This window comes from Stegodyphus dumicola, chromosome X2, assembly GCF_044657685.1.
Source record: "Stegodyphus dumicola isolate Sdum_Otavi_A_Nest chromosome X2, ASM4465768v1".
Classification (NCBI taxonomy): Eukaryota; Metazoa; Arthropoda; class Arachnida; order Araneae; family Eresidae; genus Stegodyphus; species Stegodyphus dumicola.
The window spans coordinates 9,026,928-9,052,518 of NC_140781.1; the positions used below are offsets into that span (position 1 = coordinate 9,026,928).

At 36.7% G+C, this 25,591-nt stretch overlaps 1 protein-coding gene across 1 annotated transcript in view; it reads left to right on the forward strand.

The window, feature by feature from the left end:
* LOC118193197 (A-type potassium channel modulatory protein KCNIP1-like) overlaps positions 1 to 25,591 on the forward strand; it is a 163,579-nt gene that overhangs the window by 97,009 nt on the left and 40,979 nt on the right. Inside the window, exons 5-7 of the mRNA XM_035364248.2 lie at positions 7,682 to 7,806; positions 17,237 to 17,380; positions 22,593 to 22,805. Coding sequence (XP_035220139.1) covers positions 7,682 to 7,806; positions 17,237 to 17,380; positions 22,593 to 22,805 — 482 coding nt within the window. The remainder of the gene's footprint in view (positions 1 to 7,681; positions 7,807 to 17,236; positions 17,381 to 22,592; positions 22,806 to 25,591) is intronic.

A 25,591-nucleotide genomic window follows, 5' to 3' on the forward strand; every position in this document is an offset into this window, starting at 1 on the left:
TGAAACTGAGGTCTAAAACGACCATGTTGAAAACTTTTAGCTCTAGAATCTAACGCGAGGCCAATCTTTTACAAACATTTTTCCCTAGAAACTAGAAATTTAAAAGAAAGAAATTTGTTTTTACAATAGCAGCTCCCAGGACACGCAATTTTTTCATCTGTACTGCATCTAAACAGGAGCTTTTATTCAAATCTGGTTCCTTCCAGAGATCTGGAAGGAAAACTAGTTTAATGAAATGTTACACAATGAAATGGCAAGTAACATGTATAATTATATTTCTCTTAACATTCTTATTTCATTCATGACTATTTTAATTATCTCTCCCCGTGCTCTCTGACATGTGTTGTAAAAGAACACCAAACACGAATGTGTTTATGTCTATGTGTTCAACACTTCCTCCTACAATCAAAGCACTAACGTGTTAAAAATTCAACACACCAAGACCTCGTAACACACCCTAACTTCAACTCTAAACCCTGAAGTACTATTCTGAAAGTGGCTAAGTCTGAAGTGTAGCGTCAGAGAGCCTAACTACATTCATTCAACCTTTAACACATATTCATCATAATTTAGTCTTTTTACAGTCACACGAATAAAAAAAAAATTTAACATTACTTTCAGTTTTACCATATCACGGTATTTCTTAACATTTAAAATAACAGTTCACATTGTATATAAGAACATATTAACATGCCGTTAATTTTATGCATTTGAAAACATACATTAGTAGTACATTGCTAACTTCTATTCTTTTCAAAGCAAGTGCCAATTCTTTCTACATTGAAACACTACATTTCAAAAAGTCTTTCAGACTAAAACTTCCTTCTTGCCAGAAAGTTTTAAATAAAATTTATACAATAACTTTTACAATATTTAAGTCTTTACACATCGCTATTATACATCAACTTTAGTTTTACGCGCGAGTAATTGAAAAACATAATACCAAAATCGGTAACAACTCAATTCTCGCCCTTTTGGCGATAAAGGTAGACCTCGCATGAGGTAAAACTTCTTGAAATCTGCCACTTGCAGTAAGAATGAAAGATTAACTTAAGTTTGCAAAGTAACATAAAATTTTACTTATCTTTGTGATATTCGGACATACTTTTCTGAGCCCAGTCCTGGAAAGTAGCGAAGATTGTTGTTTGATTTATCCTCCTTCGTGTGCGGGCTCGCCCTTCAGTGCCTTCCTCTAGAAGCTTTCTTTTTTTTCCAGTTCGGTCACCCTTGAATACCTTCTTTTTCGCCTCTGCCTGTGGTCTTGGCCGTTTGATGACAGCTGGTCTTGGCGGAACCGGGAAACTTCTCTCGTGTTCCTGCTTGGACCTCGTTGCTGGCCGTTCAAATTTTCCTTGTAACTTTTCCTCCGCCGCTGGTGGCCCTTCCGCAGTTCGGCGACATTTGCTGCGGAGAGTCCTGTCGGATGAGTAGATCTTCCGTTTTAGAGCCGAGTTATAGTTGCCGTCATTTCTCCTGGCTCTCTTTGCATACGTCGTCCTTCTCCCTTCTTCATTGTGGGGGTGTTCGTGAGCTCTCTTTTCTGGACGGTGGAACGGCTTCTTTTTCTTGTTACCTTCAATTTTCCTGCGGGGAAACTTTCTTTTCACTTGCTCCTGCCTCTTAATGGCTTGCCCTTGTACTTGTCGTTGTTCCACCTCTGGAGCTTGTGCCTGCCGTGTCTGCCGTGCCGGATCCTGCAAAAGATCTTTGAAAATTGGCATTTTATTACGATCATAGTAGGGTTTGATTTGATCAATGTTTGCGGAGCAGGTTTTCCCATTCCTGGCTTTTAACACTACTACAGCGTGAGTTATTTTTTCTATGACATATGGTCCTTCAAATCGTGGAAAAAATTTGGCAGTTTTATCTTCTGGTGCTGAAGAAAGTGAATGCTTAATTTTTAATACTTTATCCCCTACTTTATAAGTTACTCCCCGTCGTTTCAAGTCGTAATACAGGTTTTGTTTTCTCTGTGCTACTTCCGTATTCTTTTTTGCTTCTTTAATTAGTTTTTCTATATCACCCATTTTAAATTCTGGGGCTCTTTGTTGCACATAAAATAATTTATCTAACGGCGTTATAATCTTTCTGCCTAAAAATAACTCAGCAGGAGTTTTGCCCGTTGTATCATGTTTTGCGGTCCTAAGGGCGAAAGCAAATTCATTGACATAGTTATCCCAGCTTTTATGAAAATTTTTAACATAACTACGGATAATTTTCACTATATTTCTATTGACCCGTTCCGCTATATTTGATTGCGGCCGATACGGGACCATTTTTAAATGACGTATGCCCAGTTTTTGGCACATGTCTTCAAATACATTACTTACAAATTGAGGACCATTATCCGATATAACTTTTAGGGGCGCCCCGTATTTTAATATATATTTATTTAAAATAGAATCAGTAACTAATTTCGCGGAGGCTCGTTTTAAGGGAACAATTTCGGTCCACTTACTAAAATGATCAACCATAACAAGGAGATAGCGACTTTTATTTAACCGACTTTTTGGGTTGGGCCCAATAAATCGATGCCAATTTTTTCATTTGGAAATTCGGATTTAATACTATTTAGAAACCCGGCCGGGCGGAAATTAATATAATTAACTGCTTGACATGTTGGGCAGGACTGGACATACGCCCTTGTTAACTTTTGCAGTTCAGGAAAATAGACTGCCTCGCGTACGCGTTGGATAGTTTTTCGAATACCAGCATGAGAAGCTAAAGGGCTGTCATGGAGCTCCTGCAGGATATTTAATCTAAGACTAGCTGGGATAACAGGTCGAAATGCCTTGTTGGAATTCGTGGTTTTTGTATAGAATAATAGACCATCTATTAGTTCGTAATGGGCCGCCCTATTTCTTATCGCCACAATATCTTGGAGGCTAAAATTTTCAGGATCCTTGAAATACTCATAAATGCTTCCAAACTCAGGATCCTTACCCAGTTCGGTTATTACAGTTTCTCGGGAAGTTATTGTACATGCTGTGAGCATTGCCACCTTTACGGTATTACCTTCTTCATCTATTTTACTTCTGGATAGGGCATCTGCTACGATATTTTCCTTTCCGGGGGTATGCTTGATTACCAGATTATATTCTTGTAGCTTGAGTACCCATCTTATTAACCTTGGGGATAGGTTTTTCCCTGAGTACAATGTAGTTACCGCCGCATGATCAGAGTACACTGTTATTGGCGCCTTTCCAAAATAGACTCGGAACTTTTGCACTGCTAAGAGAACTGCAAGTACCTCTCTCTCGGTCGCGGAATAGTTTCTTTGTGTTTGATTTAAAGTTCGGCTAAGAAATGCAACAGGCTGCTGATTTTGCGAAAATACCGCTCCTACCGCATAATCCGAAGCATCCGCTGAAATTTCTAAATTCTCATCCTTTTCAGGAAATTTCAACACAGGGGCTTGCGTTAATGCTTGTTTTAATTTTTCGAAAGCACTATTAGCTTCGGCCGTCCACGAGAATCTTGCCTTTTTCCTTTTCAATTTTAACAATGGTTCAGTAATAGCTGCAAAATGTTTTATAAAGGACCTATAATATGAACAAAGTCCTAGAAAAGAAGAGAGCTTCTTCGCCGTGTTTGGAGTCGGATACTTTTGTACAGCGATTATTTTTGATTCGTCTGTCTCAATTCCTTTCTGAGATATTTTGTAACCTAAATATTTTAATTCAGGGGCTGCAGATTTGCACTTTTCGACATTAACTTTTAGACCGGCCTCATTTAATAAAGAAAACACCTGTCTTAAATCCTGTACATGTTGGTCGAGATTATCACTAGTAATAATGATATCGTCTAAATAGATAAATGTGGACTTTCTAAGAACAGGCCTTAACACAATGTCCATACATCGCTGAAATGTTGCCGGTGCCCCTGAAAGGCCAAACGGCATACGCAGAAATGCATAAGTGCCAGACTTGGTTATAAAAGCAGTCTTAGGCACGTCCTCAGGCCTAACCCCTATTTGAAAATAACCAGTCGTTAAGTCTAAAGTCGTCATATATTTGGTGGATGTTATGTTCCTTAGAATTTCTTCAATAATAGGTAACGGATATACAGGATATTTAGTTATGGAGTTTAATTTACGGTAGTCAACTGCGAATCTCCACCTTTTTGGATGTGTCAAAGGATAGTCATTATTTTTCTTACATAAAACCACCGGGCTAGCATAACTACTTGAGATGGGCGTTATGATCTTTTTACGTAGCATATCGGTGATATGCCATTCTATAATTTTTTCCTTATTCTTATCATACCGGTATGCTTTGTAGGCGAACTGGCATTGAATCTCCGGTGTCAATACTATGGTTAGTAACCTGAGTAAATCCTGGAATATCACTATAAATATATGTATAAAATTTTACTCTTTCCCTCTCGTCTTCTTTTAATATAGTTTTCAAAATTTTCTGATTTTTTTCCCTTTTTCCATATTTTCTAAAGTATGCGAATGAGCGATATATCGTTCTATGATTTATTCCAAAACCCATGCATAGGACTTGCATTTATAGTTTTTTAATATAAATTCTATACCTGATAGAATGAGAAATTATGGTTTGTACAGTACATTGACTCAATTCGGTGTGTGTGGTGTATTGAGAATACGGCAAAGTACACTAGGTCTATCTGCCTAAGACGAGGGATGCCTCCGTGGAGGACATTTTTAAGGGAAACTGGCTCGTATACACGTTACACATGGGGAAAACCACGAAAACGCCCATGCAGCCAGCCCGTTCGCGGGATTCGAACCTCGGACCGAACTACCAGTGTTCAGCGATTTTACCGCTCGGCCGCTGGTGGGCCCTGACTCCATTCGGATAAGCAAAAATTCGAATAATTGGATTTTTTCCGAAGAAAGGATCTACGTACACTTTAATTAATTACTGTATGTACTGTATGTTGACAATGGGAGAAAAAAACTATTTTTAAAGAAAGATTTTAACTAATTAAAACGAAAAAGCAACACTTTTACTTACATGTTATATAACGTACTGTACAGTATTTACAAGTACTGAAAGTCATTGCTTGCTGAACAGCTTGGTCAAAGTAAGCTGTTTGACCGTTTTCGGGTAGCCAAGTCGCGCATCCATTTGACAATGAGAAGTTGCATGCGGTTACACTCGGGCTGACGCTCCATCCGCTTCAACGCAGTTTCAAGGCCGGCAAACTTTTCACTAGCAGACGGTTCCGTATCTGCTTCAACTTTGAAATTAAGGTCATCTTCTTCCTCTGCACATTCTTCTCTCACATTTTTAATTAGCCCATCATCATTTAGAATTTGAAACCCAGGGTCTGACGAATCACACATCATCCATTCTGCTGTATACTCTCCATTAACTTATGAACATCCAGGAATTTTCAAAAGAATGTTTCTTAATTTCTTAAGTGACATATCATCCTCATCTTTTCCTGTTTATTTCCTTTCCTTTCCTTGAGCTTCTTTTTCCTATTCCTTCTCGGGCTCACCAGCGGCCGAGCGGTAAAGCAGCTGAACACTGGTAGTTCGGTCCGAGGTTCGAATTCGCGAACGGGCTGGCTGCATGGGCGTTTTCGGGGTTTTCCCCATGTGTAACGTGTATACGAGCCAGTTTCCCTTAGAAAGTCCTCCACGAAGGCATCCCTCCCCTTAGGCAGATAGCCCTAGTGTGCTTTGCCATAAATAAATACACCATACACACCTATTCCTTCTCCTTCTTCTGATTATGAAAAGTTCTGAAAGCGATTCGGGTAATCAGCGATTCGGATAGTCAGAGTTCGGATAATTTGAATTGTACTGTATATAGCTTCTATGTGTCATTAAGATTAAAAATGACTATATTTATTTTCGTAGGTCACATTTCCATTTTCGGTGGTTAGCTTGCTTCTTTGCTTTTTGGCAGAAGTGCGGAAATTGCGAAAATGCCTTTAAGTTGCCACATGATTATTATGTGTTATTTCAAATAATAAATGCTGAAAAATTAAATTACATTCTACATTTGAATTCTTGAATTATAAGCAACATATATAAGAGTCAATTAGTGTTTTCAAACTTCATGTTTTGCGCTTGGAAACAAATGTTTGTCAATCTATTCTTTTAATTTAGTACTCGCTTTTTCTACTGATTTGTACTACTTTTACTTTCTTGGCGGATGGGAATGGAAACTTCACAAAAAGCTAAATAAGTCTTTTTTCCAGGATATTGAGAAGCCACTTATTTGTTCTAATCAAAATTATTTTTATTTGCATTGGAAGAGTCAAATTCTTTTTAAGACTACTTACTGCGCATCGTTTTCTTTTTTCCATCTTCAATGATAATTCCATATGGATAAGAAGAGAACCATTTTGCACATATTTTCTTTCCCGCAGTATCTGGATTTATATCTTGATTGAGCCCAACTTCAATGGCAAAAACCCTCTCCTTAATATGACTAGAAAGGCTATCATATTAACGCTGCTATATTTCCAGTCTCACATGATAACAGAAGCAATAATACTATTGTTAAGAATAAGCCTTAAAAATAATCTACATAAATCAAATGTATATAAGCATACCAGGAAACAGTATTCGCATTTTCAAGAAACGGTTAAATACCTAAAAGCAGAAAGTAAAATGAATTGAACTGGTAGTGGAACTAAATCCTGTAATTGCAATATAAAATTTCAACTAGATAAAATGATTTAGAATCAAAATTGCAGGTGAGTTCAAAATGGATAAAAGTGGATGTGCAGTTCTTAAATGTGGATTCGCTTATACAAATGCCTCGACTGAATTTAGTTCGAATAAACTTATAAAATTATAGCTAAATTTAAGTTACTTTGTTGGCTAGATTTTTAGTTGAATTGAAGCGACTATTCGCTAAGTTCATACTGTATCAAAAGCAATACGTACAAAGTTTGAAGAGACCCTTTTATTCAACTTAAGAAAGAATTTACCGTCGGCGCTCCTGGTGCTTACAAAACTTGTAGAGACATTAGGTACTTTTGGATGAAAAGTGAGCAATCGCCTTTGCCGGGAATCGAACCACGAATCTCTGGAATACGCGCCCAGCGTGCAGACCACCCCACCACGAAAGCATCCCAAGAAGTCGGAAGAAATACCTTATAAACTAAGTCAATACTTTTGAATGTAAATCAAAACAGAAATATAAAATTAAAAATTAATAATCAGCCGCAGCTGCACAGAAATGATTACGCAATCTGGCTCCTAGCATAACCACCGACATTGAGAAACTGACAATTCATAGGCACTCCCGTAAAATAGCAAGCTTTAGATATCAGAGAAACAACATGGCCGACAACAGAACACGCTTTGTCTGAAGAAACTGAGACACCAGCATATAACTTTTAAGGAAATAATGGAATCTGTCTCGTTCAGTCAGCGCGATTACGTTTTTCAATTCCCTTGAATACAGAATAGTATCTTAAAGGCACACCAGGATTTTAAATGCAGTAATACATCAATTCTTCAAAATAATTGACTGTTCAAAATTACAGCGTGAAATAAAGGCTTTAGAAAACTGTTCAGAACCTCAACATACGCTTACTGATTATTTTGGTAACACCATTCATCGAAAATACTGAAAATTTAATATATAAAATATATAACTCTTTACGGGATGCTAAAATAATTCAAAATAACCTTTTTAAGCTAAGTATTTTTTACATAAAATTTATACATTTGTTTGTTTTACTGTAGATAGTCAACTAGATGATCTGGACGCCGATCATTCCCATTACAAACCGGAAGCCATTGATACTTTATGCCAGCTGACAAAATTCAATAAAAGGGAACTACAGCTCATGTACAGAGGTTTTAAACAGGTAAATATTTTCAAGTGTTTACTTAATGCATGTTTAATTTATATAACTGCGGTAACTGCTGAAAGAAATCGAAACAATTCCTCTTTTTTTTTTTTTTTTTCATGTAACTGAATTTTGTACGCGAAAAGTGTTTGAAATGTCATATAGGAATACACAGCACACTATTAGTCGTCTCTTCATGAGAGTCTGCTTAATTGAGCTATTTCTACTTAACAGCTAATTTTCTTCCAAATAGTACCCTTTTTAGTAATTTTTGTGGAAACTTATGACTTTTACAGCTTTAAATTATTAAATATACCTTTGCAGAATCTAACAGTCAGAAACTTTACAGCTGATTCTCAAATTAATGCAGATTTCTTAAAAGCATTTTATTTTTCCATATTTCTGTACGCTTTATTTTGGTTTATAGTTTACGCTTTAATAATCCGTGCTTATAAAATGCTATAAGGTTCACGGTTCCAAAATACAATTAAATTGTTAAACTATGCCATTCTATAGTGTACTAGGTGAAAAGAAGATATCCGGGGCGTTTTTTTAATTGTTAATTTCTTCGCATGTATCTAAAAACGTCCATACTGAGTTAGGATATATTTAATTAAAGTTGGTTTGAAGAAGAAGAATAGTATAATCCTTTTAATTTCTTTCCGAAAATATGATGGCGAAGGGAAGTTTCCCATATATCTTGTAAGATTCCTGCCTTTACGTTAAAGCTGAAAATGAGGAACCTTAAGAACTGATAAGCGAATAATCGCTTAGTTCAGTGAAGAGAGAGAGCAGAAAGAGCAGAACTCAAGACTCAAATTCTTTATTATTCAAAATAAAATTAACAGACGATTCCTTCTTGGAGTTTACAATAAAGCCTCCATTTGGGCTTGAACTTAGGAATACTAAGAAGTCTAATGTTAGTCTAATGTTAGTCTTTCAGAAGAACTAGAGAGAATTCTAAAACATAATTTTAACTTCTCACAAACATGTAAACCCTCGATTCCAAAGATTTTGGCTCCTATCGAAAAAGCTTTCAAGTTCAGTAAAGTTTCAGATTCACAGAAAGAAATGATTAGGCATCTTATCGCTCATAATGTTGTAAGGATCTTAAGTTTTACTAACGTTTATTTTATTTTAAATCTTTACTATCACTTCTTATTTTCTACTTCCGGCCAGAATTAAAAGCGTTAACTTATTTATGCAAAATTTGTCTGGCGAACGCCAAGTACTTAAGTTGTGGCTTTTTGCCAAGCGAGAGAGAGGAAGCAGTTAGTCGAAGCAGGCCGCTTACCTTAGAAGTTTTACTCGGTTGCTGGTTGCCTTCCAGGCCAGAGGTTTAATCTTCGTGATAATTTTAAACGTATTGTAGTGTTAACAGTTCTCTGTACTACATACGGCTTCCTGTTAATATAAGGCCAATCTTCCACGTTTATTATTCCAAATTTAAGTTAGAGTTTAGTTATATTTTTATATTCTTACGTTCAGACCACAAGTAGTTGGTCTCTGTATTCCGAAGTACGGAAATAATTGTAAAGAGTGAAAAATAAAGGGTTTTGTATACCCTTCCTGTGTATCCTGTCTACTTCCCACATTTATTGAACATAGCTTTAGTAAGCTCCCTGTTCCGAGTCAGGTCCTTGCATGTTCCCAAAGAAAGTAAGACGGAACATTGAATCTGATAGTGGCGCCCAACGAAGAAGAATAACCATGGCCGAGTTTCAAGAAGAACCTATGCTGCCTGCAGAAGCGGCTCAGAATCCAGAAATGCCAGCTGCCGCCCTGGAAGGATTTGGGTACATCGTCCAGACCATGCGCGCTTCGATGAAACCAGAAGCAACATTTAATGCAAGACTTTATTGAATTAAGAAATCCGACTACACTGGAAAAGTTATTTGAGCTAGCAATCCAGTTTGAAAGTAGAAGAACGGCGGACATTGAAAGAAGACGCCAATATCAACAACGAAACCAATTTGGTGCGCCAAGACCACAGCAAAGTCAAGCACACGGAAGCAAAGCGAATCAGTGGGCAAGGAAACCCGAGCATTCAAAAACAGCCGGCGAACGTCGACAGTTCAATGGCAATCCAGAAAAAAAGTCTCAAGGCCAGTGGAAAAAGAAGGAAAGCATGGATTTAAACTAAAACGGATTTCTGCTGACGGGAGGGTGCGGAAATCCGAAGGCCAAGAAAACCCCTCTTCCTTCAAGTTAAATACAGTAATGGTGAAAAATTTGACTCTTCCGAAGATTGAAGTGTTGGTGAATAATATCCCAGCCACCGCACTCCTGGATACAGGCGCGCAGTGTTCCTGTGTGGCAGAAGATTTTTTTAGGAAGTATTTTCGGAAATACCGCATATATAATTCGGATAATACGACAGTGTTAGCGGCGCAAGGAGAAAGATGTAAGTGCATAGGTAAATTACCACTATACATCCGTATCAAGGACGAACAAGTAAAGGTTATGTTTTTCATAGTAAAGAATCTGCAAGCACATATTATCTTAGGAATAGATTTTCTTTCAGAGGCACAAGCAACGCTGGATTTTAATGAAGCGTCCCTTAAGCTGACAATGAAACCAGTTCGAGAAGAAAAGGCTGAACCGCCGATGTTAAACTTTGACCACCTGCCTAATGAAGAGCAACGAAGAATCCGACAAGTGGTAAGTGAATTTGCTTCGTTATTTAGTGATATTCCAGGATTTACTCAGGTTACTAACCATAGTATTGACACCGGAGATTCAATGCCAGTTCGCCACAAAGCATACCGGTATGATAAGAATAAGGAAAAAATTATAGAATGGCATATCACCGATATGCTACGTAAAAAGATCATAACGCCCATCTCAAGTAGTTATGCTAGCCCGGTGGTTTTATGTAAGAAAAATAATGACTATCCTTTGACACATCAAAAAGGTGGAGATTCGCAATTGACTACCGTAAATTAAACTCCATAACTAAATATCCGGTATATCCGTTACCTATTATTGAAGAAATTCTAAGGAACGTAACATCCACCAAATATATGACGACTTTAGACTTAACGACTGGTTATTTTCAAATAGGGGTTAGGCCTGAGGACGTGCCTAAGACTGCTTTTATAACCAAGTCTGGCACTTATGCATTTCTGCGTATGCCGTTTGGCCTTTCAGGGGCACCGGCAACATTTCAGCGATGTATGGACATTGTGTTAAGGCCTGTTCTTAGAAAGTCCACATTTATCTATTTAGACGATATCATTATTACTAGTGATAATCTCGACCAACATGTACAGGATTTAAGACAGGTGTTTTCTTTATTAAATGAGGCCGGTCTAAAAGTTAATGTCGAAAAGTGCAAATTTGCTGCCCCTGAATTAAAATATTTAGGTTACAAAATATCTCAGAAAGGAATCGAGACAGACGAATCAAAAATAATTGCTGTACAAAAGTATCCGACTCCAAACACGGCGAAGAAGCTCTCTTCTTTTCTAGGACTTTGTTCATATTATAGGTCCTTTATAAAAGATTTTGCAGCTATTGCTGAACCATTGTTAAAATTAAAAAGGAAAAAGGCAAGATTCTCGTGGACGGCCGAAGCCAATAGTGCGTTCGAAAAATTAAAGCAAGCATTAACGCAAGCCCCTGTGTTGAAATTTCCTGAAAAGGATGAGAATTTAGAAATTTCAGCGGATGCTTCGGATTATGCGGTAGGAGCGGTACTTTCACAAAATCAGCAGCCCGTGGCATTTTTTAGCCGAACTTTAAATCAAACACAAAGAAACTATTCCGCGACCGAGAGAGAGGTACTTGCAGTTCTGTTAGCAGTGCAAAAGTTCCGAGTCTATTTTGGAAAGGCGCCAATAACAGTGTACTCTGATCATGCGGCGGTAACTAGATTGTACTCAGGGAAAAACTTATTCCCAAGGTTAATAAGATGGGCACTCAAGCTACAAGAATATAATCTGGTAATTAAGCATACCCCCGGAAAGGAAAATATCGTAGCAGATGCCCTATCCAGAATTAAAATAGATGAAGAAGTAATACTGTAAAGGTGGCAATGCTCACAGCATGTACAATAAATTCCCGAGAAACTGTAATAACCGAACTGGGTAAGGATCCTGAGTTTGGAAGCATTTATGAGTATTTAAATAATAAAATGCACTGTTACATTATTCGTGTTTTGAGTGGTAACTGTATCACAATAATGTGCATATTAAAAGAGCTCAAATTCCTGTCAGTTAACCTATATATATTGAAAAAAAGCTTTTTATATAATTCATTATTTTTATTTAAGACATCTTCTAGTCAGTATCGGAAGTCAGTTTGAAAAAAAGCCAGGATCCGCTACAGGTGAGGTAAAATAGGCTCTACTCTTATATGCGCCCTAAGGTTGCCAAATGCGGCGATATGTGTTGTGCGCTGGTTTTTGGCAAGATTGCGCGTTCTGTTCTGCGGGTGATGTTGGTTTCTGTGGCAACCCTTTTTACGTGGAAACTTGGATATGCTAATTGGTTCGTGTAGTAATTAAGTGATTTATAACGTGTTGGCAAAATTTTAGTCGCGTGCCTGGTACAACTATTTTTTTCGGGTGGCTGGAAATTTTACAAGTATTTAGAAGAAGGTTTTTGAACATTTATTGGTGAAATATAGTATCGATTTTGTGGATAGTGAGTCTGGCTGTCATATAAATACGATAGAGATTACGTGGCGGCGTGTTAAAGCGACGTTGCCGACTTATAATCGGAAATGCGATTTGGAGTTTTATTTGGTGGTTTATATACTTTTTCATCGTTGTTCTGAAAAGGGAGAAGATGCTTTTAACAAATTTGGGGTGAAATTGTTTTGGTGATGTTTGAAATTGGTATTTCTGTTGTTCGAAGGAGCATTTATTTATGGTAAGTGCATTTTGTTTTATTCTTGTTCTTATTTAGTAGAATGTTACGTTCATTGTTTTTATAGTATGAATTTCTGTCGTTATTGTTGTTTTTTTAATTGTTTGAAATTTATTTTAGTTATTTTAGTTTATTTTGTTGATTAGTGCGCAATGCCTAGATTGTGCAATTCGTAGATGTTTTTTAAAGTTTCAACAGAATGCTGTATACACGATATTCTTGAAATTTATTGTTGTGTAGTTCATTTATTAAAGCGAGGTGTGCGTAGTTCGTAGATTCCTTCGCTGCCTAGATTGTGCAATTCGTAGATTTTTTTTAAAGTTTAAACAGAAAGCTGTGTGTATGGTATTCTTTGAAATTTATTGTTTTTTGTTAATTTATTTAAGCTAGGTATGCGTAGTTCGTAGATTCCTTCGCTGCATAGATTGCGTAATTCTATGATTTTTTTTCAAGTTAAAACATATCACAATGTACATGGATTCTTATATCGAATATTTTTGGTTAGAAACTTCACGTTTTTGCTATCTAATTTTTTTTTTTTTTTTTAAATTTTTTTTCTGTTTCGGATTTTTAGCTTAAATTGTGTGTTCAAAACGTGGTTTTTGCAGACATTTTAGGCTAAAAGTTCGAAATGTAGACAAAAAATTTAGGAAGTAATATGGCGGCGTGAAGTTTCTCCCCAAAACTGTTTGGCGAGAAATTTATCGCCGCATATGGCGACCTAAGAGTAGTTCCGTCGCTTTTAACTGAGTTTCTACACTCTATAACGTATTTCTCCCGCCTTCCTAGCATGCCTTCGGAGCGTGGTGGTCAGCATGCTGGGCCGGTATTCCAGAGGTCCGTTGTTCGATTCTCGGCGAAGGCGTTTGCTCATTTTTCATCTTGCTTGCTTCTAAAAATACCTAATATCTCTACAACTCCATTTTTTTTTCAACATGAATCACAGATTTAAGGTTTCAAGTTATCTACATGAAAAATGGAATCCCACTCAGAAACCAGCTCTCTTATTTCAGTCTTGTAGTTCTGATGGGCAGAAAATATATACTCTGATGAATAACTTTCATGATTTTAAGAACATATAAAGCTTTCGATTTGAACCAAAAAACTGTATAATTAATGGAATATCAAGTTCCTTTTTTTTCCATTGTGGAATGAATTGCTTCTTTTTGTTACTTAAAAAAATAGATTATTTTAATCACACTACTCTTATAGGAAATGTTGGCAAGTTTGTTTATTTTAATAAAGAGTTTTTATTTAATCTTTTGTCCCGTTCCTTTTATCTTGTACTCGACGTACTACTTGAGAAGAATTAAATAAATTCTGTATTATATGCCCGGAAGTTAAGTTAGATTAATCTTAAAGAAGTTAATGTTTGACTAAAGCTTAATTGCAGGGAGAGATTGTTAAGTGAAAGTTAATAGCGTTGCTTTGTTCACATAGATTTGAATTTTGGAGTTCCTTTTTGTATACCCACTAATTTTGGTCTTTCTTTAATTTTGGTCTGTTATCCTGCGACTGCTTATTTATTGCTTTATTTAGTTATTTACTGCTTTATTTAAATTCGTAAACTTTAGATGGATTTACAATAAGTTATTCATTTGCTAAAGTTGAGTTCATTTTCGTGAAAGGATAACTCAGCGAAAGAGTGGTAATGGATTGAATAATGTACGCATAAATAAATCAAGGTGACAGGAACACTCTTTGCATGTTATATCACATACCATGATATTCACTTCGTTTGTTTCTGTACTTCTTAAACCATATGTTCTCTAATGTGGGCCACCGCTCCATAAGAGGTCATTTGTCGGAGACATTAAATATGGTAATTATTATTTTTATGTAAATAGTGAAACGTAAACGTATATTCAGAAGAAAAAAGAAAGGTGCATATATATACGGCGTATATATCTGTTTACTGTTTTTAAAATGCAATCCCATTTTTTTTTTTTTTTTAAAGAACGGAACGAAATAATTTTTTTAAAACAGATAAAATATCTTCTAGAGTACTAGTTTCAGTAATAGCATTACAAGTGAGCCTGAAACATTAATATTTGTTTTAAAAAGAGAATAAATTATTTTACACAAAAAAAGAAAGAATTGGAAATCCTCAGTTTCTTAATAAAGTCAACATAAATGATCTATACTGAAGTTCCCTGCTTGATTTAAGACTAGACGTACATAGCATATAATTTAAAAACATGCATAACATTAATTTTGAAAATCCTCTCCAAAGAGTAAGTCAAACAGCAGCCGAGTAGTTGTCCCTGAATACTACTAATTTACTCCAGGGTTCGAGTCCCGGCGAACGGTCTGGTTGCACTTGCGGTTTTTCCCATGTGTAACATGCATACCTGCCAGTTTTCCCTACAGAGCCCTCCACGAAGACATGCCTTCCCTTAGGCAGATAGCCCTCGAGTGCTTTGTTGTTATTAAAAACCCAAACTAATTTTCTGTCATTGCCAAATAGCACGAAAACCATTTTCTTATAATCTTAATCCATTAGCAGATATTTAAAATTTTTCAATAAATAAGTCTTGAAATTCAACTTCTGCTATTCCACAGTTTGAAAATGAATATTCATAACATCTCATTTCAGCATTATCGTTTCTTGCCCGACGACCGGCATATAACGCGTGATCAAAAGCCTTCACCTGATGACATATTAGTAATCAGAAACGAAACTGCATAATATGTTAAATAAAAGAATACATTTATTTTTTCCTCTAAAACATTCTTACCGTATGCAGAAAATTTCATCATTATTGAATTTATGTTGTAAAAGTAAATAATTATATTTTCTCAGAACTATATGATAGAGTTAAACGTTTTTTCCTGTGAATAGTGTAGGGCTATTTAAAATAGCTGACGGGACTTCCAATGTCTTCAATCTTAAAATCGCTAGTAGCAAAACCTAATACGTGAAATGAAGGAAAACTTAAACAAGTTATTACTTTAATGTATTCTTTGTGACCTTTTAGCTACCTTAGCAATAGTAACAGAATAAACGAATTTTTGCCGTTGTTTGTTAGAGCATACCGATTGTTACTCCACCTCCACTAGCCATTACATTGTTCTAAATTGCTGTCATTTGTTATTGTAGCCAACACACTTAACAATGTAACTTTTGAGCTTATGGAAGTTTTGAGTTGCACTGATAACAGTATCCTTAACATACAAGCATAAAGTTTATGTTAGTCTAATGTTAAAGTCTAATGTTTTATGTTTTCTTTAAGTGTTTTTAGTTGTTCCATTTTAATTGTTCCATAGCCTGTATAATCTGTATGGAATCAGCAATACATTTTCATCGTTTTGACGCAGACGAACATCTCTAATGCTGTAGAGACATTAGGTATTTTTTTAGAAACAGGAGTCATGAAAAATATGCAATGCCTTCGCCGAGAATTGAACCACGGATCTCTGGAATACGCGCCCAGCGTGCAGACCACCACACCACGAAGGCATGCCAAGAAGGTGGGAGAAATACCTTATAATGTAATAAATTGATAATTTGAAGAATTGCCGCATTCTTTAAGCGTGCAGTCGTGGAGAATGTTAGCACCCCAGCTGGTGAGTGATACGAATCTCTACCAGCACATAAACTAAAAGTTGTTAACTTTTAGAAAATGAAATATAACCTTTAAACACCACTTTAAGCCTTCTCAAGATTACAGTCATGAGTTAGAGCATCCTTTGACCTCTAGAGACCTTCGAGCTGAAAGTACTGTGAAAAGATATTAGACTACCTTTTTTATGTCTTCATCTGTAATTAAATAGAGGTGATGTTGTTTCCAGTTACTCGAATCTTAGATAGTTTTCTCTTTATGAAGTTAGTCTTAATTATTCTGAAATATTAATGATTATAGCCTTATTTTAAAAAGCAAATTATTCTCTTTAGCATAAAATAGTGCTTTGTAAAGATGATTGGCATAATTAAAAGTATGTATTAAAGAAGACAGCCCACCAGCGGCCGAGCGGTAACGTCGCTGAACACTGGTAATCCGAGGTTCGAATCCCGCGAACGGGCTGGCTGTATGGGTGTTTTCGTGGTTTTCCCCATGTGTAACATGTATACGAGCCAGTTTCCCTTAAAAAGTCCTCCACGAAGGCATCCCTCCCTTAAGGCAGATAGCCCTCGAGTGCTTTGCCGTAATCTAATAAACTAAAAAAACCAAAACCATAAAAGAGTAAGACAAAAATAACAACGTCTCTAGCCTTATAAAAATTCCATAGCGATGAACAAAAAGCACGTGTAAGAATGAACTACTACGCTAGATCTATGCAAATTCTTTAAGAAATGAATGCAAGTCGCTTATCGAGTTGCAGTTTTAGGAAAGCATCTTTTCTCCAAATAACTTTGACATGTTTAATTAAGAATTTTAAAATAAAACATTTTTGCTCTAGAAGGAAATGACTGCACTGAAAATAATTAAGACTCCTAATTTTATTATGAATTTATTACAAACTAATATTAACTATAATTGAGAGAAAAATTTATATATTAAAATAAGTAGATTCCAAAATGTTTGATCTAAAAATAATCCTTTTATCTGCTTGTGTTTTCCTTTTTGTCTCATTAGGAGTGTCCTAATGGCATGGTCAGGGAGGAGACCTTTAAAGGCATATATGCTCAATACTTTCCGAAAGGAGCTGAAACTGCACAATATGCCCACTATGTGTTCAACTCTTTCGACCATGACAACACAGGAGCGATAACTTTCACTGTAAGTACGTTTCACTTTTCGGGCTCTAATGAGTTTGAGAATTTAATTAAGTAAAACAAGTTTCAATCTACAGAATGTTAAAAAGGGAGGGCTAAAGGCTTTATTTGCTTAAATATTGACGTTACACGTATACTTCTAATTTTCCATATACAGAAAGGTCATAAAAAACTTCTCCGATATATGAAACCCTTGAGGCCTATCCGCTCAACCAATCGAAATGAAATTTCAGATGTTATTATTTGAATTGTTTGATTATTTGAAGGTATCCTCGAGATTGTAATGATTTAAACCTCTAGAGCTCTCACGGTCAAAGGCAATATCCACTTTTTTTCCTGCGTATATTGATCAGAACACTGTAAAACTACAAATGGCGCAATGTGTGATGAAAATTGTCAGCGTAAAATATTTCCAAAGAAGAGAACTGTAAAGGACAACTGACGACACAAGAGAAGGAAGGGAAAAAACTTTTATTGGAATTACAAATTTTCAATGTGCCCACATCTGCAGAAGATAAGGCATTGCATGTGGGATATTGTTGATAACAATGACGAATGTAACATTGCAGGAGGAATCTGCATAACTTCAAGTTTTATGGCATCTTTCAATTCTGATGAATCTCGTGGATTTGATGTGTACACCTTAGATTTCTAAATAGCTCCAGAACCAGAAATCCATCTGAGCGAGATCAGCGGGTCGTGGTGGTTGCGAAACTGCAAAGTTATGGGAGATGACTGTATCTCCAAACTGCTGTTCAGGCTCTTACAAAACACATATATAGCTATGAGAGGAAAAGCACCATTATGGCTTCCATCCAGCTTCGTGTAGAGGGGCTAGTGCCACATCGTCAGAATTTTTGTCAGCACAATGAATGTAGTTCTTTGACTTTATGCTCCCAATTATGTGAAAATGCGTCTCATCCATCCATAATATCCGCTATCTGGTGAGAAATGATGATCTCGTTTTTGCAAATGTTTTTTGCCGGCAATTTTTGTCACACGTGTATAGCTTTTTAATGCGCTGATCAATTTGCGCCGGAAAAAAAGTCGGTGTTGGCTCTCGAAACGTTTTCACTCTAACCCTAACCGTGGGCGTTCTATTGTTTTAAATTATCACAATCTCGAGCTCATACCTTCAAATAACGATATCTGAAATTTCATTTCGACTGGTTGAGTTGACAGGCCGCTAGGGTGTCGTATAATCGGGGAAGGTTTTCATGATCACTCTGCATTTCCAGATTTATTTAAAATAAGGTTGAGAATTTTATGAAAGTAGTACCAACACTGTGGGTGGAAGATTTCGGCAAATATATAATATTATTACATTTTATCTTCTTATCATGTAAAAAAATTCCGGATTTTCTTATCATGAGGCATCCCGCTACCGGTATAAATTTAACGATCAGTTTGAAAGCACCAGGGCAATCTGTAAGCATACAGGTGCATTCACGATGGCTCAAAAATAGATGGCAAAGTGGATTCAGCGTCGGTGATATATGTGCTCTATCAACTTAATAAAATCACATGGGAAATATCCCAGTTTCCATAGAATAGTGTATTACAATCCATAATAGTCGCTAAAAGTGCTATAACGCAAGCAATCAACAATCAGTTTTTAACACTTAAAAAATTTTCAGACTGCGTCTCGGCTCTTCACCTTCGTCTGAACAAGAAATATAAATGCCCAATAGTGAAAGAACTGTTCACTACCTTCTGAAATAACCATCAATTAAATATCTGCATTAAAAGTGCCGAAGCTCATGCAGGCAATACAATGAAATGAATCTACTGTCTAAATAATCAGCATCAAACCGAATAACTAGTTAATAATCAGCCTAAAGTATCAAGGCAACAACCCTCATCCAAGTCTCAAATTTCCTATAAAATAAACATGCTTTCAAAAGATGTTTAGCAAATGAAAAGTGTTGTGGTTTGGTAATTACAGCAAGCACCCGAGGGCTATCTGCCTAAGGGCAGGGACATCTTCGTGGAGGACTTTCTAAGGAAAGTTGGCAAGTATCCATGTTACAGGTTGGAAAATCACGAAAACGTCCATGCAACCAGACTGTTCGCCGTTTTCTAACCTTGGACCGAACTACCAACGTTCAGGGACTTTACAGCTGGATGGCTGGTGGGCCGCAAATGAAGTGAGATACAATCTTCTAAGAAAGACTATGAATTTTGTGCTCTGTAGACAAAGAAAGAGAAAGCATCAACTTAAAACTAAACTAATATATAACTAAATGGGTCATGGCCCTTTTCCGACATACATTTCTATAAGAACTGTTTCAGATAGTGATAGATGTACGTGAAGAAAAGCGAAAATTTGGATTACGATGTCTTAACGCGTTGAAGATCAATAACACAGCAAACTCCTTACGTCATAGCTAAGACCCTTCACGAGCTATCTGGTGAGAACCAATTACATGAGTCATAAAATCATTATTTTAATGACATGGCTCCAACCGTATGGAACGCACTTTGTCACCCACAGAGGAAAATGTTGGTATCTTTAAGGATACAAAATTCTAAATGTGTAATGTATATTATCGATATCAAACACTAAATGCGTTCTATGAATTTTAAGGTTACGCACTGTACTTTGCTTATATAAAAGCAGTATGGGAGAACTAGTAATCTACTTCCTATTTGGAACGTTGTAAATATTCCTGCTTATAATATCTATCTTTTAAAATAAGTATTTTAATAAACACAAAGTGAAAGAGAATAACGCACTTTAAGCTTTCTGTTGACTGCCTGCTTTGAAAACATCGTTATTTTAAGACAGCACATTTAATTTAATAGTAGCCGATAATAAACTTTCACGCATGTAACTTTCTGGAGAAAATTGTTTGGCGCTTGTTCTCCTGTAACACAAAAGATCCGAAATTTCACTTAGTGACATACTCATCCGCAGAGCAATGCATAAATAATATTTTCATATAGCCAACTGCGGATTTAATAGCGAGTGTTGCTTTGCTCAGCACGGAATCAGGCACTGAACACTGGTGGTTCGCTATGGTGTTTGAATCCCGGTGAACGAGCTGGCTGCATGGGCGTTTTCGTGGTTTTCTTCCATGTGTAACATCGATATGAGCCAGCTTTCCTTAGAGATAACCCTCAAGTACTTTGACATAGTCAAATATACCAGCCAAACCAACCGAAATCAATGATTGCCAAAACCGAGCAATTCCTTTTCAGTCTTTCAATATGGGAAAAAAAATCATTAGTTCCTGTGGAAGGTACTTAAAAGTAATCTAAGTCAATAAATTTGTTTTCGAATATCCCCGCTGATTTAAAGCTTGAATACATGAAACTTCTTTTACTTTGTTTATTAGAATGTAATGAACATTTGAAACTTTTCCGTTTTAAGACAACACGTGGTAAACAGTTTTCTGCAGAAAGATTTATGCACCAAAACTGCTTATTGGCTATCGTTAAATTATATGTGATGTTTTTAATCTGTTATAAGGCCCACCAGTGGCAGAGCGATAAAGTCGCTGAGCAGTGGTAGTTCTGTCTGGGGTTCGAATTCCAGCAAACGAGCTAGCTGCATAGGCGTCTTCGTGGTTTTCCTCATGTGTAACGTAGATACGAGCCAGCTTGTATTAGAAAGTACTTCACCAAGATATCCCTCCCCTTAGGCAGATAGCCCTCGAATGATTTGCATAACTAAATAAACCAAACTAAATCTTATCTTTTATAATAATGTTCTTGTTTTTAAAGCATTATCAACAGAAAGTTTTCAAAGTGTATCCTTCTATTTATTTCTCTGTTTATTGAAACTATAACTAACTAAAGGCAGACATATATTTCTTATTCTTTATTTAGAAACCTTTTATACAACATTCGAAATGAGGTGAAAACGAAAATATGTTTTCTCGCTGGAAGTATTAATTTGTTGGCGCATATATATTTGTAGAAGAAAGCATCTGGCGGGAGTTGTACTGAAATGAAGCAGATCTGAAATAATATGTATTCCTTGTTCTTATCATAAAATATGTCACCAGTTTCATGACAAGTATGTACTTAAAACAATTTTATTTCTTTACTAGTCAATAATAACTAGCCCACAGGAAAACATAATATTATCTGAAGGTCATATTAACTAATCCCTAGAATTTTCGATTATTCTCATCTTTTATGAATTTGACATGTGCGAAATTTTACTATCGCTACACCTATGAAATCTGAAATTGTTAGATGCATATTTCGCGTATTAACAGTTTTGCCCCTCTTACTCATATAATCCCCCAGGGGGTCGACGTAGAGAACTCTGGGAAGCTATTTGGCTAGGATCTGTACCTAGGCAGTCTCGGCCACGGGGGTACAAAATTTATGAACTTGGTGGTTCTGAAGGCTCTGGGAAAGGTCACTTATTGGCCGGCCCCGGAGTCTGGCACGTCCTAGCGCGGCGTGGTACTAGTAACCTGGGGTTCTCCCCCGGGGTCGCTGGGTAATGTCCCGCTGCGACGGGCTCGCCCAAGCGACTGGTAGGAGCATTAGACGACCGGTGCTGCCTGGGGTGCGTCCCCAGGTGGTGCGCTGCTCTCCTGGAGGGTAATAGTGGAGGTTGAACCACTACGACGTGCCCAAAGGGGGAGTGGACCCGGAATGAGATTGAGTTCTCGATACGGGAAATGCCTTAATCTTCTTCTTCTTCTTACTCATATAATCCCCCCGGGGGTCGACGTAGAGAACTCTGGGAAGCTATTTGGCTAGGATCTGTACCTAGGCAGTCTCGGCCACGGGGGTATAAAATTTATGAACTTGGTAGTTCTGATGGCCCTGGGATAGGTCACTTATAGGCCGGCCTCGGGGTCTGGCACGTCCCAGCGCGGCGTGGCACTAGTAGCCCGGGGGGTAACATCCTCGGATTTGCTGGGTAATGTCCCACTGCGACGGGCAGCCCTAGCGACTGGTAGGTAGCAAATTAACGACCAGTGCCGTCTGGGAGATTTCTCCTGAGCGGTGCGCCTCTCTCTCTGAGGGTCAGAGCGGAGGTTGAACCTCCGCACCTGGTTCTATGGAGTGGGGGGATCTGCATTGTGATCAGTTTCACGGAGAAGGGAATGCCCAAAGGTTGTTGTTACTCATATAACGGCAAATATTAGAATACTGTAGAATCATTCTGTTAACACAACAGAAAAACTTTTATATTGTTAAGTGCTTATTATTTCTCACCTAATTTTACTTTTCTTTATTTTTTATTCTAGGATTTTGTAATTGGCCTTTCTGTTCTAGCAAGAGGATCTTTACAAGAGAAACTCCGTTGGGCGTTCAGCTTATATGATATAAACGGTGACGGCTACATCACGAAAGATGAAATGTCTAGAATCGTACAATCAATTTATGAACTTATGGGTAAAGCAGTGGAACCTATGATTGAAGACCACACAACAAGAGATCATGTTGATAGGGTCTTTCAGGTGAGATTTTCTGAAAACTTCTGTATTGTAGTAGTATTTAAATTCCTATATTGTAGTAGTATTTAATATATTTGAACGCCTTCAAGCATGAAGTGAAAACTTCCCATTTTTTCAAAGCCAAAAAATATGCATTGTGTAAATTTGTAAGGTCAACTGAAAGTGAGCCAGCTTTGTGTGCGACCAAAACGTTTGGTTCAATGGAGTTCGAGTTTTTATTAAGACAGGATGATCTGTCAGGTCTGTATTTAAAGATGCAGAAGAATCAGAATTACATTGGTTTAAATGGAGGCCTGCATTACAATGGAGGAGCCTCCAAAGGAAAAGCATAGAGTAGTTATGTTTATGATAACTGGAGGCATTTTACAGTACCATATTTATTATTGCATCTTTGCTTTTTATGATAAGTGTTACATTTTACTGGAGCCCATAAGTGTTACAGTATGTACTTTAAATAAGCATGAGAGAACTGCACATATGTCTAGAGACTAGAACAAAGCCATTGGGATATCTAGCATAGGTCAATATTTTGATTATATTAGTTGGCTAAATGGCTAAAACTTGATGAGTTGGTTGTAGGCGCGAGCATCGTCAGATATGAATGCACATTACTCATGAAAATCTTCAGTCAACAATTTAATCTCTGTTTTGCAGTAATTTTAATTGTGCTGCAAGGTTGCGTTCAAACCAACGAAGTTCATTTTTTATGGTAACGAGTATTACATATATACTTCAGCAACAGACATAGTAGACAGCTTATGTGCTGCAAAGATACTTTCAGATCAAAATGAAAAACAAAAGGCATGAAATCCAATCCTAGACTGCATTCGCGCTTTTTTTTTATTTTTGTGTACATATGTATAAATATATATGAATTACTGCTCGTAATTACAGCGAGCAAAGTCAGAATCTTGGTATTACATAATCTTACCCAATGTTGCGTATTCGATGCCATAAATGATGATGATATAAGCCATAAATGCGCAGGCATTTGGCTTGGATTGGCCTTAGTCACGTAAACATCATAAAACTTTTCGGGAGTTAATATGGAGCTTAGATAACTAATAAAAGTAGATAGGAAAGACTTACAGCAGAACAAGTTTCAGGAAAAGTAAGCAGAAAAAGCGAAATAATAGTCTTACAAAGAATAAATGGAAATGTTTCTAATTTTTGACTTTGTCGGTTAAAATTCTTGTAAACATATAATTTTCGTATACGTGTAGTTTAGAAACTGTATTATTTATCATAAATACTAAATAAATTCATATCAAACTTCACACATTTTAAAGGTATTCCAAAGATTCCTCCATATTTTTTTTAGCCCGAAGGACGTTAGCCCAGAAGGGATATTAATTTCGATTTTGTATTTTGCGTCGAAAACTTTAAATGTCCGTTTCACTTTTCAGATTGTTTCAAATATTGTCTTCCTGTAACACATAACACAGGCTTTGTAACACTCCAGAAGCGATTAAACACATTTTAAACAGATGTCTTCATGTCTTATTTCGTTTAACACTATTGCATACAGCGCCATTTTTGCCCTGGTGGAAAGTTTTTTTACTTTTTTCCCTCGGAAAATAAATTCCTATGACCTCCTTTATACGATTACCAAGTTTGATAGCATTTGGTCCAGTAGTTTTCTTTTTATGACCATTTCAAAGTGTAACTTTAATTATAAACCACCCTGTATATACATTTACGCAGATTCTTCATTATTTAATTTCTTTAAATCTAATACAGTGTTCTAATATTTGGTGGCAACAATTTAAAAAGTGATTCGCCGTTTATACTGAATCAACGCAAAATGCCAAAACGAAATTAATTGCCCTTCTGGGAAAATTGCCCCTTTGGGGTAATAATTAACAACACATAAATAAAAATGATTCCATTGAGTTAATTTACTAACCTATTGAATTTTTAATTCCATTTAATTTAAATTGTTTCGAGTGTTCCAAAACAAAAGCTATGGCCGTTTTCATGAGTCATGTACACTATTAATTGTGCGCAGCTTGGCCAAAAGATAATTATCACTTTTATTAGACAGGCCTCCACCATGCATCTGCTAGACAACATGCAAGCATTTGCGGTGTGGTACTCCGCATGTTGCGTAGGATCTCTAGCCTAGTATGATTTAGTTGTTTGAGTATTAGTGCTGTCTGCACTACAGTAGATATTATGGCAAAAGTGGCAGATCGCTTGTTACATCAATACCCTTTTTCATCATTGAAATCTGCGTTTAGGAAACCCCCAAACCGAGTTGCTACTATATTAAGACTTCAGTGTTTTAGGAATTGGGTATCATTTTCTTCAAGATTGTGATTCATAAACAAATTTCTTTAAGTGATTTCATCCCTTAACGACCTGCCCTAATTCCTTTCCTTTTTCGATATCATTAGGAATGAATGGGCAAAAGTCTCGGAATATATATATTACTTAAAAGTACGCATTCAGGAGGAATGCGTTTAAGATGCTTAAACTTTCGGCGGGTGCGAGATTAAGCAATTTAAGCAATTCTTCTTCTCAAATACGCTCGATATCTGTGAGTCGTAAATTCGTATTGCGAGCTGTGTTCATTTTCGGCCACTGTTGTGCGTAACTGGAATGCGAACTTAGTTCGTTGATGACCATCAAAAGGTACATATCTGCTACAGCCCTGAAGGCACCATGTGATTGACTGTATTTTATTTGTGCACATATCACACGCAGGCTTCAATTTTAAGTGTCGCCTCACAAAATTATCATGCAGCGTTATGTGCCGTTCTGTGCAAGCGTGTGTGTATATATATATA